Source organism: Gallus gallus, chromosome 15 (genome assembly GCF_016699485.2).
Source record: "Gallus gallus isolate bGalGal1 chromosome 15, bGalGal1.mat.broiler.GRCg7b, whole genome shotgun sequence".
NCBI classification, from domain to species: domain Eukaryota; kingdom Metazoa; phylum Chordata; class Aves; order Galliformes; family Phasianidae; genus Gallus; species Gallus gallus.
In genome coordinates, this window is record NC_052546.1 from 3,322,722 (window position 1) to 3,338,629 (window position 15,908).

At 37.9% G+C, this 15,908-nt stretch overlaps 1 protein-coding gene across 25 annotated transcripts in view; it reads left to right on the forward strand.

Annotated features, from left to right (window-relative positions):
• Positions 1-15,908, forward strand: part of RIMBP2 (RIMS binding protein 2) — a 122,620-nt gene that overhangs the window by 90,853 nt on the left and 15,859 nt on the right. For 20 of the 25 annotated variants that reach the window (XR_005839999.1, XR_005840002.1, XR_005840000.1 and 17 more), the window contains 9 exon segments: positions 416-492; positions 1,009-1,118; positions 1,530-2,339; positions 5,187-5,338; positions 5,676-6,143; positions 6,598-6,747; positions 8,581-8,739; positions 11,418-12,149; positions 13,835-13,952. Coding sequence is in view for 19 of the 25 variants with exons in the window: in XM_040647949.2 (XP_040503883.1) it covers positions 416-492; positions 1,009-1,118; positions 1,530-2,339; positions 5,187-5,338; positions 5,676-6,143; positions 6,598-6,747; positions 8,581-8,739; positions 11,418-12,149; positions 13,835-13,952 (2,776 nt within the window). In the remaining 6 variants the exon portion in view is untranslated. 25 annotated transcript variants of the gene reach the window in all.

Here is a 15,908-nt window from a genome sequence, read left to right on the forward strand (position 1 = left end):
AAGTTCATTTTTCCTGAAGGAGTTGAAAGTAAACCGTGAAATAAGTAAAGAAGTGCATCCCTTGATCATCTTTTTTTACTTACTAATGACAAAGAACCAGTCTACACTTGGGTCAATTTTGCAAGCTTTTGAGGAAAATTAATGTCTATACTCAGATAATCTGAATCATTAGTATATACCAAGAAATAGCTCAATTTCTTTACCGTGCTGGAATTTGACTTACAATTGCTTTATATTCTAAACACTTCTAAGTAAAATTGACCATTTTTGACTCATATCAGAATTTTTTCATTGATTTTTTTTTTTTTTTTTTTTAATTGCATGTACTTCGATCTTTTTCATCTATCAGGATAATGACACGTGAAACTTTTAGAAATCTTTGTCTTTTTTTTTTTTTTTTTTTTTTTCCCTACAGATGGATAATGATCAGAATTCCAATACCTCGAAGCAGAGATATTCTGGGAAAGTCCATCTTTGTATTGCACGTTATAGGTAACAAAAATCATTAGCTGGAGCCAATTCTTGTTCCTGGTCAAAACCCAAGTGAAAGTACATTTTTAGCAGTGAAGTTTTGGCACGTGGATCAACAATCTACATCCCTGCTTTCTTTGAGCACTCTTTGAGTAGTTAAGTAACAGTCTGTAGCTATTCACACTCTGGAATGATGGTATGTTTAAACACTTTATAACAAGTTTTGTCTACAAGTATCTTTCATTAGCTGGAGCTTACTGTTTTTGTATGTATTCAACTTATTTCTTGAAATGTATTAGGTTGTGTGAAAGACTGCTATATAGAAGAAGGAGAAGATGAGAACTGGAAGAGATGTCCCAAGTGATATCTCCTTAATTCACTTTTTAGAATGGAGACTTAGGGCAGGGTAATAAATAAATAAATACTGAATTACCATCTAAGGTAGCCTTAGAACAGTACACCTTTTTCACATTAGTGTCCAATTATGTGGGGAGTTGTAAGTATACATGCATGTTTTTCACCTGTACTTCTTTGCAGCTACAACCCTTTTGATGGACCAAATGAAAATCCAGAAGCAGAGCTCCCTCTTACGGCAGGAAAGTACCTTTATGTGTATGGAGATATGGATGAAGATGGCTTTTATGAAGGTAGCTTTTTGAGTCTGTATATTCATGCTAATTGATGCAGAATGAAATCAGTTCAACTGTCAAACACACTCCCTGTGCTCTCCTTCATCTACTATCAAATCAGTTGCTAAAATTAGCCCTATCATCATTATGTTAATTAACAGAGTTTCCGTACCAACAAAGCCTCTCCTTGCAGGCATAGCTAATTATAAGACATTTTATATTGCCAACTTTTCCTGCATGGTGGATTTAAGGTGACAAGAAAGCTTACTGGCAGTTCTGGATTTTTGCTACACTGAATTTTTACTTTCTCAAACTCTAAGCGCTGTTCATGTACAGTTTTCACCTCTATCTTATCCACTTACTGCAGGACATTAACATGCAAGAGGTATGCTCCTCAAGGACTTCAGTGATGTTTTTCTTTCTCACCAGGGGAGCTCCTAGATGGACAGAGAGGACTTGTCCCTTCGAATTTTGTGGATTTTGTTCAAGACAATGAGACCCGTTTATCGAGCACATTAAGCAGTGAACAAGATCAGAATTTCATCAACCATTCGGGTTCTACTTTGGAAGGAGATATCCTGGAGATAAGTCCACCAAGTCACATAGACTCTAGCGTAATCAGCAACGGTGCAGGGACTCTGGATGTGAACATTGATGAAATTGGAGAAGACATTGTGCCTTATCCTAGAAAAATCACCCTTATTAAACAACTAGCCAAAAGTGTCATTGTGGGCTGGGAGCCACCAGTAGTGCCACCCGGATGGGGAACCATTAACAGCTATAATGTTCTGGTTGACAAAGAAGTACGGATGAACATAGCCTTGGGAAGCAGAACGAAAGCTCTTATAGAAAAGCTTAACATTTCTACTTGTACATACCGAATCTCAATTCAGAGCATTACAAACAAGGGTAACTCAGATGAACTGCAGTGCACTTTGTTAGTTGGGAAGGACGTCGTTGTAGCCCCCTCTAACCTTAAGGTGGACAACATAACCCAGATTTCTGCTGAGCTATCCTGGCTCCCTACCAACAGTAATTACAGTCATGTCATTTTTCTTAATGAAGAAGAGTTTGACATTGTCAAAGCTGCTAGCTACAAGTACCATTTTTTTAATTTGAAACCCAATATGGCCTACAAGGTGAAGGTCATGGCAAAGCCCCATCAGATGCCCTGGCAGCTTCCCCTAGAACAACGAGAAAAAAAAGAAGCCTTTGTGGAATTTTCTACGTTGCCAGCAGGTTTGGTATCTTTCTCCCTATTCCAAACTCTCCAGTTATGTTTCTGTGAAAATTCCAGATAAATTAGCCTACCCTTCATGCTGTAATCAGTGTCACTTTCATGAACAGGCTGTGGACTATTAGATTGTTTAATGGTACCTATGACTCATTGCTCTCCTGCATTACTCTCTTCCTTGTTCCTGGGTACATTTTGGGGAGATAAACTAGAGAAAGACATGCAGAACATCATCACATGCTAGAGTGTGTTTTATCAAAATAATCTTGACTTGTTTTTATTTAGTCTAGTTATAGTAGTTCTGGTAGTAATTTATTTTCATTCATATAGACAGCACTGGAGAGAAACAATTATTATTTTATCATGTTATTTGTGTATCCAAATGCACTTTGTGCAGAGATAACCCAGTCCTTTCCTGGAACAGAAAGCAGTATAGACAGCATAGAGGATCGCAGTGATTTAGGGGTGATACAGATGAGTTTTGGTTGTGTGGTTGTAATCACAGATAAAATTTGAATTTGTGAAGGTAATGAATTGATCACGTTTTGGAAAGTCAGGGATTTTTTTTCCCACCTTGCTTTTACATTAGAGATGTAGGTAAATTATGAGTCTTCCCCCAGTGTTTAAGATCTGTGATGTAATGTTGAAGGCTAAAGCTGAAATAGTGTACTACATTGAAAGGGTAATGTCATAATTTCGGGGTGTATGGTAATATCTATAAAATATGAATGTCTCTTCTTAAAGATTCATCTAATCAAAGACAATTAGGAGATTTACTTTATATTCATACTTTCAGAGCACTGAATGCCTGTGAAGCAGAGACAGTCAAGTACAAGTGACTCCTGGCAAGTGAAATTCCAATGACATGTACTGTGCAGTGTGTTGATTGACTCCCTGCTGGGATTCGATTCCAGCAAGGGGACAGGAATTATTTCTGGTTTCTTCCTTGAGTTGTGTGACTTACATGTAAGGACACATGCAGGACAGTTGGTTGAATTGAGAGAGGGAATTAAGCTCGTATGTCTGCTGCTTTTGTTCTTGTTGATCTATAGGTTTAGTAAAAATAACATCAATTCAGGCATTTACTGTTTTCTTTAGATCATTTCAGTGGGATAAATGGTGATAAATATTGTAGCATCTGCTAGGAGGAGAGCATTTTAAACTTTGAACCTATTCTGAAGGACCTGGGAGATATTGCCTGCACGGTGAATTAAATTTGTTTGACTTCTTTGTTATTTGGGAGAGGCCTTTAGAGTGAGATTTTTTCAGGCCGAACTCTTCAGAGTCTTTAACTCCCTCTAGTTGCTGAAGCATGCTAAAGCAATAACGGCATGTTCTGTGTTGAGATGTGTTGCACTGTATTAAACCGATCGCTGTTACAGGCTACAGAGGTAGCAATAAACTCTCTGGGGATTGTTTGTTTGAGAGGATGGAAGAAAGGTGCCTTCTCCTGCAAAAGCAGGTGAATGTCACTGACAAAGACAAGATACTGGAATAGATCAGATGCCTTCTTCCTGTAAACTGAAGAATTATGCTGAATAGATAGTACAGGCTGTCAGCAAAATAGGGAAGATAAAACTGACTCCTAAATCAGAATCTTATTTTAGGGAAAAAAGTGGGCTAGGTTGGTTTTACATGCTTTGGTCTTACTAGTTAAAAATACACTAGGTGCAATGGATGTTATAGGGAAAAATTTCATTTCTGCCTACAGTGTCCTGAACATGACCAGAATTTTATTTCCATCTTTGCTAAAGGATTTTCACCTATTCTGAAGGATGAAATGCAGTGATAACAAAATGCAGTGATGGTTTGCTGGTGTATCTGGAGGATGAGGCTTGTTTGATATTTACACTTGTAAGATGATCTGTTTGGTAGCAATGAATGCAAGCAGAATATTTGTAGCTTTCTGTCTCAGTAGATGAACAGAAATTGGAGGTGCTTTGTTCAGTGGAAAAAGCAAACCCTCTGCTCCTAAGGTTTGTGTTCTCCCAGCTATTATCCAGGGATGGCTGCAGCTGAAACCGGCTTCTGAAATGTTTTATCATGAAACGCTTCCCAGTGTTTGACTGTTAAATTAACAGAACAGGATGCCTGAAATATTCATGAGCTAATAAACTCTACGATGTTTTACTTTGGTTCCTGTCCAAAGTAACAGCTACTTATAGTAGGTTGATAATGTCTTTTAATTAAGGATGTACTTGGTGTACTATTTCTCTAATGTACGGTAAATGCCTTGAAAGGTTAGCAGATGTATATTTTTCTTCAGTGCAGATAAAAGATGTTGAATCCAGTTGTCTTTACACCAACATGCTGCTGATTGAAAAGGTTCCAGTTCTGCCTTGCATCCAGCACACCTGAGTGTCAGCGTGCTTCTGACCTGTGGATCTTGACTTGGAGGCACTGATGGTCATGAAGCAAAATTCCAAAGTCATTTCTGTGAATGCCACTTGCATTCAGTGCAAAGATACATACCAAAAAGTCACTTGCTTTCACTTGCAGCCATTTTTCATTAACGGTGTCGTTCTGGGTGCCTTTTCCCCCACATTTGTCTATTTTTTGTTCAGAGTAAGTAGCAGTTATGCACCCTGGAGGTATAAAAATTGGTCCTGAGCAAAGTGCAATTGCAAACTATCTTGTAAATGCAGCTTAGTTAATGGCTGTAGGGCCCAAGATCAGTTCATGTTAAGTGTAGGCTTCTATTTTTACATTGTAACTCGGTAATGATACTTTGCCTTCTTGAAAAAAAAATAAGTGCTTTGAGATCTGTAGTTTCTGGCTCACAAGTATTCTCAGTCGATCTACAGACTCCATCCAGTCTAAGGCTCAGTGATGACCAGTCTTGCATGTCTTAGGTCCTCCAGCTCCACCTCAAGACGTTACTGTCCGGGCCGGATCCACCCAAGCAACCATACAGGTGTCCTGGAAGCCACCAGCCCTGACAGCAACAGGGACCTCCCATGGTGCCAATGTCACAGGCTATGGTGTTTATGCGAAAGGTCAACGGGTGAGTTCCAGTGTTGCAGGTACCATCTACATTAGGGGAATTTATGCTGGCAGGCAAAGATGGCAATAAATGTGTGGCGATACTTCAATGTGTGCTAGGCTTTCTTGCTTTTTAGCAGTACTTATTCTTTTGTTTGTGCTATTTGATCATTATTTACCTTTCTATACACATTTCTACTTTTGGACAATTGAATTGGAAAGAATTAAGACAACTGGTGCTAACTATTGTGGAGACCTAACTTTCACTCCATGTTAAAACTTTGAAGGCTGCTCTTCAGTGTGGTTGAAGGGAGGTTAACTTATCTTCGTGCTAGTATGTTGCTTATTTGTGTACACAGGTGGCAGAGGTGATCTTTCCAACAGCAGAGAACACACTGGTGGAGCTAATGAGACTAAGAAACCTTGAAGCAAAGGAAGTTACTGTTCGAACACTCTCTGCGCAAGGGGAATCAGTGGACTCTTCTGTTGCTGCCATTCCATCTGACCTACTGGTGCCTCCATCCCCTCACCCCAGAACTGCTCCCAAATCTAAGCCATTAGCAAGTGCCGGAGCCCCAGAAACCAAAGAAGAACATTTAGGTCCACATTTAAAAATAGATGAGTCATGGGAGCAGACTCATTCAGCATCCCCTGTTCATGGGCACACACTTGAGCCACCTGTCCCTAACTTTCACAGCTCACTTCAGGGGAGAAGATCTCCATCACCTAACCGAATACTCCCTCAACCTCAAGGCACACCTGTCCCAAATACTGTTGCAAAAGCCATGGCAAGAGAAGCTGCACAGCGAGTTGCAGAGAGCAATAGGGTAAAGACCAGCCTTTTTCTTGCAGCTTTTAGGGCTTGCTTTATTCGTTGTAGAACTTTCCATCAACAATACTTCTTCTGTAGTATATGCCTTACTGAGCATCTAATAAATTCCCAGACCTGAAGATCACTGTTTTGAGAAGAAGCTGTACACTAAAATTCTGTTGTATCCTCATCAATTATGCCTTTAACCATACAGAGCGTTGATCAACCTTTGACCAACAGTAGAAGCTTCATAACTACGCTAGAAATGTTTCCAGAAAATACTTCTGGGAGGGGCTGGGGGAGAATGGGGAGGAAGCCTGTCTCCTAAAAGGTTAGTCAGGAAAACTAACAGTGCTTTAAACCACGAGTATATTAAAACGTGCTCTTGAGTTTTAATGTCTTAGCCATTTCTCCATTGGTTGCAAGATCAAGTCATCTTTACAGTTTTCCATTTTTTGTTGGTTTGGTAGATGGAGAGGAGGAGTGTTTTTAGTGAAAGGAGCAATGCAGCACAGTACGCTAACTCAGATGATGAGGAAGATGGATATGATTCTCCTAATGTCAAAAGGAGGGGGGCTTCAGTTGATGATTTCCTGAAAGGATCAGAACTTGGAAAACAAGTAAGTAGCCTGGTCGTCTTATTCTGTGAGTTACCTATTATGAAACAAGTTATTTTGTGAAACTCAGCAAAATTTTCAGGGTTTGATTTACTGTCATCTTTACATAGAGTTGTTTCCATTTTTTTAATATATCCAGTCATGCAATGCTTACAAACTGTACTCATGAGTGAGATGCATCTTTATGTCTGTATACAATTAAAATGGTTCTAGATGCAAAGTGACAAAGATTTTCTATCAGGACAAGTGATCTCACTAAGAAGGCTCCATGTAAACTGTGTAGTGTTTGTAAAGAGACTAAGATAAACTTATTTTTTTTTCTGTTAATAAATATGTATTTCTTCATATCTGACCAAGTTAAACAAATTTGGGTATATCTACTGTAAGCATAAAAAACTGCTGCAAGTGGACTTATTACCTTACATCATCCAAAGATTATTTGGAGTGTGTCTGCTTTACTGAGCTCTACAAAACAGAAAGCTTGGATATGAGCATTTAAAGTCTAGGAACCCTTAGATTTATATTCTTTGAAGCCTAAAAAACAGAAGCATTAGATATGGCTTTTTATGACTGAAAAACAGAACCAAGATTTTGCTGGAACGGAACTGATGAAATTATAGCATTAAAAAGATAAAATAGTAATACAGGAGCCACAAAGTATAGATGTGGAAAGTGAAGCATCAAAATGTAGTCTGATCTTTTAATTTCAAAAATAATCTAAACTTATTATGAACTGCAGCAGAGTACTTTTCTGTGATTCTAATATCCTGCATCTGAGGAATCTGAAAACACTGCTGGACTTGGCATCTAGAATTACTACTGAAGGCTACAGCCTGCAAACATTTCAGGTCCAGCATTATCTTCAAAGTATTAGGAGAAATTGTCTCTTGTATTAGGAGGGCAAATCCATGTTCACATTGGAGAGATTTCTTACTGTAGAGATTTTTTTGGGTTTGATTGATGTTGTATAGCTATATGTATATGTTTATATAGTTGTATAGCATGTTATATAGCTATGGAAATTGATTGTTGCTATCATTACTATTGCTTGGGGAAGGAATGAATTAGCTTCTGGTATCCTAGTACTCATCATTTATTAGATTCTTGAGATGTTTTACTGCAGACATTTAGCTCCATATTAAAATTTATCCTTGGAAATACAATGAGTTTAGTTTATGATCTGGTTTGTTGGATGTAGCATTCTGGCTAAGCAGGAATTAAACCGAGGCCACACCTGTTTAACAGTAGCAATTTAGTAAGACATATTTTTTCCTCTTTATGTTCCATCTAATTGGAACTTGAAATCTTTGAACTAGTTTTAAAAGACCATTACAACTGTAGCCAGTCGATTCCTACAATGTTTAACAGAATGAAGGCTTCAAATTCCATCAGCTAGCTATATTATACAATGGTGGTAACATGCTGCAATAATTAAGTGCTGATCGCTTTTAAATTATTATGTGATGTAACAAACAGCTGTGAGGAACAGATGATATGTGAATTATCCTCGGGCTTTTACAATTTGGTCACCAAGTCTACTGATGCATGAAGGACCTCTTTATGGGAATTTGATCAAGACTAAAGCTCGATTTGATGCTCTGAATGCATCTTTTTGGATCGCCTATGGATTTGAGACTGGATTTCTTGAATTAAATGGGATCATAAATGGATTAAAAAGTTTTATTCACTAAAACAAAAGAGGAACCTGCATGATGTTATTTATATGTAGTATTACTGTCATGTTCAAACCAAGGAAATACTTCTGGTCCTCATAGGTGGTGCAGCAGGAATTTTAACCTGTCATTAAAGATTTTTCTTTCTCACCCTGCTGATTAGCCTCACTATTGCCACGGTGAAGACTACCATACAGAGAGCAGCAGAGGTTCCGATTTGTCTGATATTATGGAGGAAGACGAGGAAGAGCTGTACTCTGAAATGCAGCTGGAGGATGGAGGAAGACGACGAGTCAGTTTGACTTCACACAATGCACTTAAGGTAAGCGTGGCTGCAGAGAAACCGTAAGAGTACCTCCATCTTTTTATTCTTCCTTCAAAGCATTTCTTCAGTCAGTTATGGATTTTGCAGATGATTAAAAATAACAATGCTGTGTAGGCCTAGAATTTGTTCCTTCTCTTTTCTTTTTTTCCCCTCTCCATTGTTTGATATCCAGTCTTTTAGCTAGTTGACTGCTTTCCTATATGTAATTGTGGAAGTTGCAGTTTTTGCTCTGTATCTGGGATCTTTTCCCTTGTTTATACGACAATAAATTGCAAGTACTACTCAGACAATGGGTTGATTATATATAAACCTGCATACATATAGGGGGAAAAAAAATCCACCCAGAACAATTTAGGCTTTTCATGTCAGTTGAGGTTTTTTTTTTCCAATTTTCAATGCCAGTGCCATCTCTTCCTCTGACTTTAAGGCACACCTGTGAGAAGGAGATATGGGGTGATTAAGGATTCAGCAGATAACAGGAAATAACTGTTAGAAGTTCTGCTTTAACACTATATAAGAATATTCATCATGAAAGACAACAATTAGAGTACATGCAGAACGTTGAACTTACAAAAACAGAATATGTTTCCCATGGTATGTTTGTTTGTGTAAACTGTATTTGCTTTTTATGTGTATATCAATTACACTAAATTGTTCTCTTAGCAAGCTGGATAACCTGAATGATAAGGAAAACCACAGGTGGATTTTTCTTTTAGGATTCTGTTATTTTACTAAAAAACAGTGCTATTTTCTCACATATAAAAGAATTGTGAGCATCGTAACTGCTTTTGTGTACTGTAAATTCAGCCCTTTTATTCTGACACTGTCTGGAATGAGAGGGGTACTTTTTCAAAAGCAAAACTGATCAGTGTTTCAATTTTTCTGCTATCATAAAGGTTGAAACTGAAATCCTTCTGCATGCTGCTTCTGACCCTTTCGTCTAGAGAAAAAGTAAATTACCTCTAGACTGTTCTTGTTATTTGTGCTTCAGCAATTATACCTATTCCTTAGTTTTAGATAGTATTGCCAATTTTGATATTTAACCAAACCCTTAATTGGTGTAGTAAATCATTTTAGACATTCTCAATTCTGCTGGCATGCCTCTGTTTATGTAGTAGTGTATGTGGAAGGTATGGTGCTTCATCTGCAGATGTGGAATTCAGTGTGTGAGTGCTTCTTGGGGAAGGACTCACGGATGTCAGAGTCTCATGTGGAGAATATTGCCCATCATATTGTTAGGCTTTTTGGATACGTACTGCAGGTCAGATTCTGATCCCAAAGTGCTCAGTAATTTCCCCTTCTTTCACGAGATCTAATTTTGCTTTTCAACAGCAGTAGTTGGTTAACAACAACAACAAAAGCATATTTACTGGGTTTTCCATAGTGTAAACAGATTTGTGTTCCTCCTGCATCTGAAAGTATGCCAATCATGCACTTTCAGCTGTAATTATTTTCTCCTAAGGAAATAGATACCCTCAAGTAACAAGAAAATGTTTTGCATGCAGATGTATACTTGCTTTATTGGGAGATTTTTATTTCCTCGGATGGTTCCTTAAAACAAAGATGGGCGTCAATGATAAAGGGAAGACTGAACCAACTTACCAAACCTGAGTATTCTAAAATGAGGATTACTTCAACTCAGATAAAACTATTCCTGCTCATATTTGTTGACTTTTTCGTATTTCTATGGCAGTTTGTCATAAAAGTTTCATGGGAGTGATGCACATTTATAAATTAAGATAGGTCAGACATTTATAGTCTCTTCTTGGAGTCCAGCAAAGATACTGCATAGGTTTCTTCTGTCCCTCCAACATGTGTTTTGTGTAATTACAACACAAAAATGTCACAAGCATTATTGTATTCAGAATGCTTATTTTACTCAAGATGGCATAGTTTCTACCCACTTCTGGTATAAACGGTGACCTTTACTTAGTTCTACTAATAGGCTGTTTTTCATATATTGGCTTTATCAAGCAGGTACAAGATTTTGATGGGAGATTTGAGGACACTGCCAGACCAAGGGGCATCAGAGGGCAGCCAGCTTCTCTGGCTTCTTCCTCTGGAAGCCAGGCTTTTAAAATGATGCTTTTTTTTTTTTTTTTTCAATTTTCCAAAGGAATCTAAAGCTTCTTTAATGATGTTTGTAGAATTTCTCTCCTGTGGCAGGAGATTTAGGGATATTTGATACTTATATAGGATACTATAATAGGTGCAAAGCAAGAAAGTTTGTTAGAACAGAATTTTCGACCTCAGATATGGGTTTTGGTTACAAAGAAAAATTAAATTCCAATCTGTCATGGGGTAAGGACCATACTCAGCACTAGTGCCATGTTTTAATGCCATTCTCATTCACCATGCTGGAATCTGTACGCAGCTTCTATTGCTTTGTTTTAACTGCATGGGTTTGTTCTTGTTAGAGCATCACTCAGTTGTTTGTACTGACTTCTCGTTGTATCTGACACACAGAAACTTCTTAATCATGTCTTTATTTCTCACAGATTCTCATTCAAAGCATGACATCCTTTTCACTTAATAAGCTGCATGTCTTATGTTTGCCATTGCTCTAAAACTAATTCTGTCTTTATTTTTCTTTTCTTCTCCCTTTTCCCTCCCATTTTATTTTTGTCACACACTATTTGTTCCCTCTCTGGTTTTTAACATTACATAATCTTAAGGAGTGCAATAAGAATAAGACCACTGACGCCACTTTTTTGGAACAACCTGACTTTTCACAGCAGATACATCACAGTAAAAAGCTTTTCAGTATTCCAGAAGTAGCTGAAGAGGATGGTGAATACTCTGAACTGCTGTACAAGCAGGGTTTAGGTATGCCCTATAAAAAGAAATCCACAATAGCTAGAGACTCTAGACCACCTAGGCCCTACAATCAAGATCAGCAGCACAACTTCTGGTACCCAGCCAAGCACAGAATTTCAGGCATGGAGGATTTTACTGCAGATGACAAAGGATGCAAGTATAGCCGGTCCTTATCAAGAAGCCCAGACAGTGGACTAGACTGTGGAAGTGAAGAAGAAGAATCTCGCTTTACGTTCAGATATACTTGCGATTCAGTTTCTGCCAATGTTGCATCTAGCTGTTGTGCAGACACTGCTGATTGTTCCTGCAGGAAAAGCATGAGGCCATTGCTTGCTCGCAGGAAAACTTTAACAAGGCAAACCAGCATTGAAGAAGATTTTGGTGACTTGGGATCTTCCTTTGTAGAGCCCAGGAGTGAACAGGTCAAGTCCAGTTACGAGAAAAAGTATGAGACTCAGAAATGTAATAGAACAGATAATTTGTCAAATGAAGATATTCAGGGAGGCTGGAAGAACGACTTAAAAATGGCTGACTCTAGGGCAGCTGGTCCACTTGCAAAGTCATCCCACAGAGATGCAGAAGACTCTCTGGTGTGTGAAGTAAATCTTCCTTCTAACATCTGCTTGCCAAATCAGTTTTCTTTCTCTTGTTTTTTTTCTTTTTTTTTCCCCCTGAATTAATTTTTAGGGTCCATCCTTTGGACCTATCTGCTGCATTCTTCTCATTTTTTTCCTCCCCATTCATTTCTCTTTATTATTCTGGGTTTTGCTTTACAGTCATCTTTTATGTCATGCTGAAATCAGTTTAATTTGCTTTACAATGATCTTCCCACAGAACAAATTACAATAATGGCTGCTTTTATTAAAGGACAACTGAATCTAAATTTTAATTAAGGGTTAGCTGAACTACAATTTTTCCCAAAGAATGTTTTACTTTATTTTGCCCATCTCAATGTTGCTTAAAAAAAAAACAAAAAAAACCAAAACACACACTGTGTTTTAACTGGAAAAATATTTCATCAGTAATTATTATTTTAAATATCTCAAGGAATCCATTTCATCATATTCTTTTTGTTCATCTCACTCACTGAATTTTTGGGATATGCTCTTTATCATGAATCATCTGTGGACAATCAAGCCTCTCCCCAGTGTAACAGTGACCCACGTTTGTTGAGTCACAGGTTTCATCATATTTCCATTTCCTACCTTCTCTCTGCACTGTCACTACTTTGACTTCCTTTTTAGATCATCTCTTCTTGCCTTTGAAGTTGCAGTCTGCATCTCTGCATGAGAATGCAGGCAAACAGCTTCTTCGAAAGAGAGAGGACAGGGCTGTTCCACATCTTTCAAGGATGCCTCTGTGTGATCCTGCCTGATTGTGTTTCTGTCCATTAGTCTAGCAGTCTCTGTGCTTTTGTAGATGTATCCGTAGGCTTCCCAGCTCCCAAAAGTTCAAACAAGTTCTTTGCCCTCCCTGACTACAGCAGTCCAGAGTGGAAATCTCAGATCAAGTGTGTTTCATGTAACAGTAGAAATCAGCTGCCTGCTCTTCTAGCCCAGCAGTTTATTCTGAAATGATCCTTAAAAATTTCTTCCATTAAAATTGATCCTCAAGCTGTATTAATCTCAATGGCTGCATGCTGAACTCTGGAGAGCATTAAAATAGTATCATTTCATTATTAAAGTAGCAATGTTTTCTGCAAGGGTAATGAACAGAGGGAGACAGCTGTGATGTGAGATGAAGTGTGTCTACATTCCCTTCTACATGTTTCAATAACATCTAAAAGGCTTTAACAATCAAAAGCCATTATAGAAAAGCAGCGTGCTCAAAGACAGAAGGATATACACTTGTTCACATGCTGGTCAAAGCTATATAGCTGACAACAAAAAACAGCTTGCCTTTTCAGTGCAGTCCAATATCATGAACTCTCGTGACTGGTTGCACGACTCTTCAGGAGATTATAATGTCATTTTAGCAGCAACAACAAAGGCAAAAGAATGTTTCCAAAATTATTCTTTTCTTTTCTTTTTGTTCTGATGTGTGACTGCTGGTTGCAAAACTCTGCCATAAATCAGGGAATCATTTTTCCTTTTGCAGGTTTGCCAGGCAACAGTATTTACTTTTCAGCTAACCTTTGAGTTAAAAACTAAGTTTAGTTGCCTTTAGAGCTTTTGCTTCCAAACGTGATTGACCTGATTAATGTCCAACCATGTAACCATAATGTTATCATGCATGTAATTTACAAACCTGTTTTTTCTTTTGTTGTTTTTTTTAGCTTTTAGGTAATCCATCATCTGCAGGACGGCCTGAAAGGGTGGAGCATGCAGGGCGAAGGTCCTCTCATGGCAGTGCAGTGCCACAAAGGTCTCGACCAATGTTGGTCCCTTCCATTGGTTAGTTGGACAGATTGGTGCATTTCTGTTCTTTGCAGCCTCAGAGTTGGGGAGGCGATCCTTACAAAGGACACTTGTCTTGAGCTATGGGGTGAGATGGAACTAAAAGCTTCTCCATCTAAAAATGAGCTAAATATAAGCGTACTGGGGTCTCACGGGGGCTGAACCGCTAGGCATTGACATCACTGGGATTATTTTCATTGAATTTAATGGGTGTTGCCTAGGTTAGACACTGTTAAATCTTACCTAAAAAGAAATGACCATGCAGGCAGGAGTACCATCAGTAAAATGAATGTACTCATTTGGTGATCCATTCAGCCATCCATCTTCCCATTCATCAACCATCATTTTGCATTTACTTTCCATTTTCTTGACTACTTTTTGGAATTCAGCAGGAGAAAATTGAAGCTCTTAGATGTAACAAGTTGGTAGAACTTGCATATGTTTATCATATTTCATCTCTGTTCTGGCTTATTTATGACTTAAAATTTATTCTGGTGTTTACCAGGAAATCCAAAAAGTAGTGCAGAGAAGATAATGGAATCAAGATAATATGGACAAATACATATTTGTAAAACTTGCACTCTATGCTGACAAATAAGGAACATTCAGACGGAAAAACTAGGAAACACATGCAAAACAAATGCAGCCAAGTGTTCTGTGAGCTATTAGCAGAACATAACTCCATGAAGATGTAAAATCAGTCTCGTTCTTGTCTCTAACCCATACTTAAATTTTTGAACACTGTTCACATCAGCAGCAGGAGCAGGAAGCAGTGTTAGGCAACTCTCATCTGACATTTGTGTGGATGAGAGACATCACAAATGGGGATTATCAGAAGGAAAGAGACTGATCATAAAGGAGTGTTTTTTTAAAAAAAATATTAAGCAGTTTTCCCTTTTTATGAGCTTACCCTAAAATGCCAATACTGCCAAAAAAAGAAAAAGAAAAATCCCCTTAGTGGGCACAATTATTTTGATACTTGTTGAGTAGGAATTATGAATGAAACTGTAGATCTCAATACACACAGCTGTAATGCAAGAAACTGTCTTAATATCTGCAGTCTAACAACGTGGTTTTTTAGAGGCCTGATTCTCTTTCCACATCCTGCTGTAAACCAGGATAATACAGATATTAACGGAATGACACTGATATGAAAATGGTACGGAGGAGAATCATCTCCAGGGAGGCTCCTGTGCACCTACTGACAGGCTGTTGTTAGCTGAACCAAACAGCATTCAGATGATGGTGTTAAGACTGTTAGAATTTCAGGTCTTTTTTCTTTCTTGTCTGAAAGCAGCCTTTTTTTCTTCGAGTAAAGATTCTGTTTACATTTGGACTACTTAAGCCAAGTTTTGTATCTAAATTCATTATTTTATATTATCTGCTAAAGCATATATATATTTATATTTATATAAGTAGTGTGAGAGTGGGCAGGTTTGTTTGAATTAGTACTTTGGGTTTCTTTTTACTTAAAAATTCGGGAAGTAATTTTATTTGTCAGTTTACCTTCTGTCAACAGAGTGAGGACACAAATTGCAGCAAGCAATAACTGCTCTTCAGCGGTTCAGTAGCAATCAATCAGGAGTCAGATAAAGAAATCAATTCCTTATGATCAATCAAACATGATTAAATAGAAACGGAAGTCCTAGGTTTTTTCTCCTTCAGTGCAACTTTCTGAAAGAATGAAAGGCTGAGATACGAAGAGGCCTGCCTTCTGACTAAAAAAGTCAGTATTTAAAATAGCTGGGAGATATTTCTCACTTCTAGCATCATGCTGTAGTAAAATACTTTGAGAACAGACAAAGGAAATATAAGCACTAGATAAAACTGTACAAAGCTTGCTTCCTAGAAGCTTACTGGATGAAATTGTAGAAGATATGTCCCAGTTAAATGTATTTAACTCATTTATCAATAAAGCAAGTTAAAATTCCACTGTCCAAAGTCATATAGTAG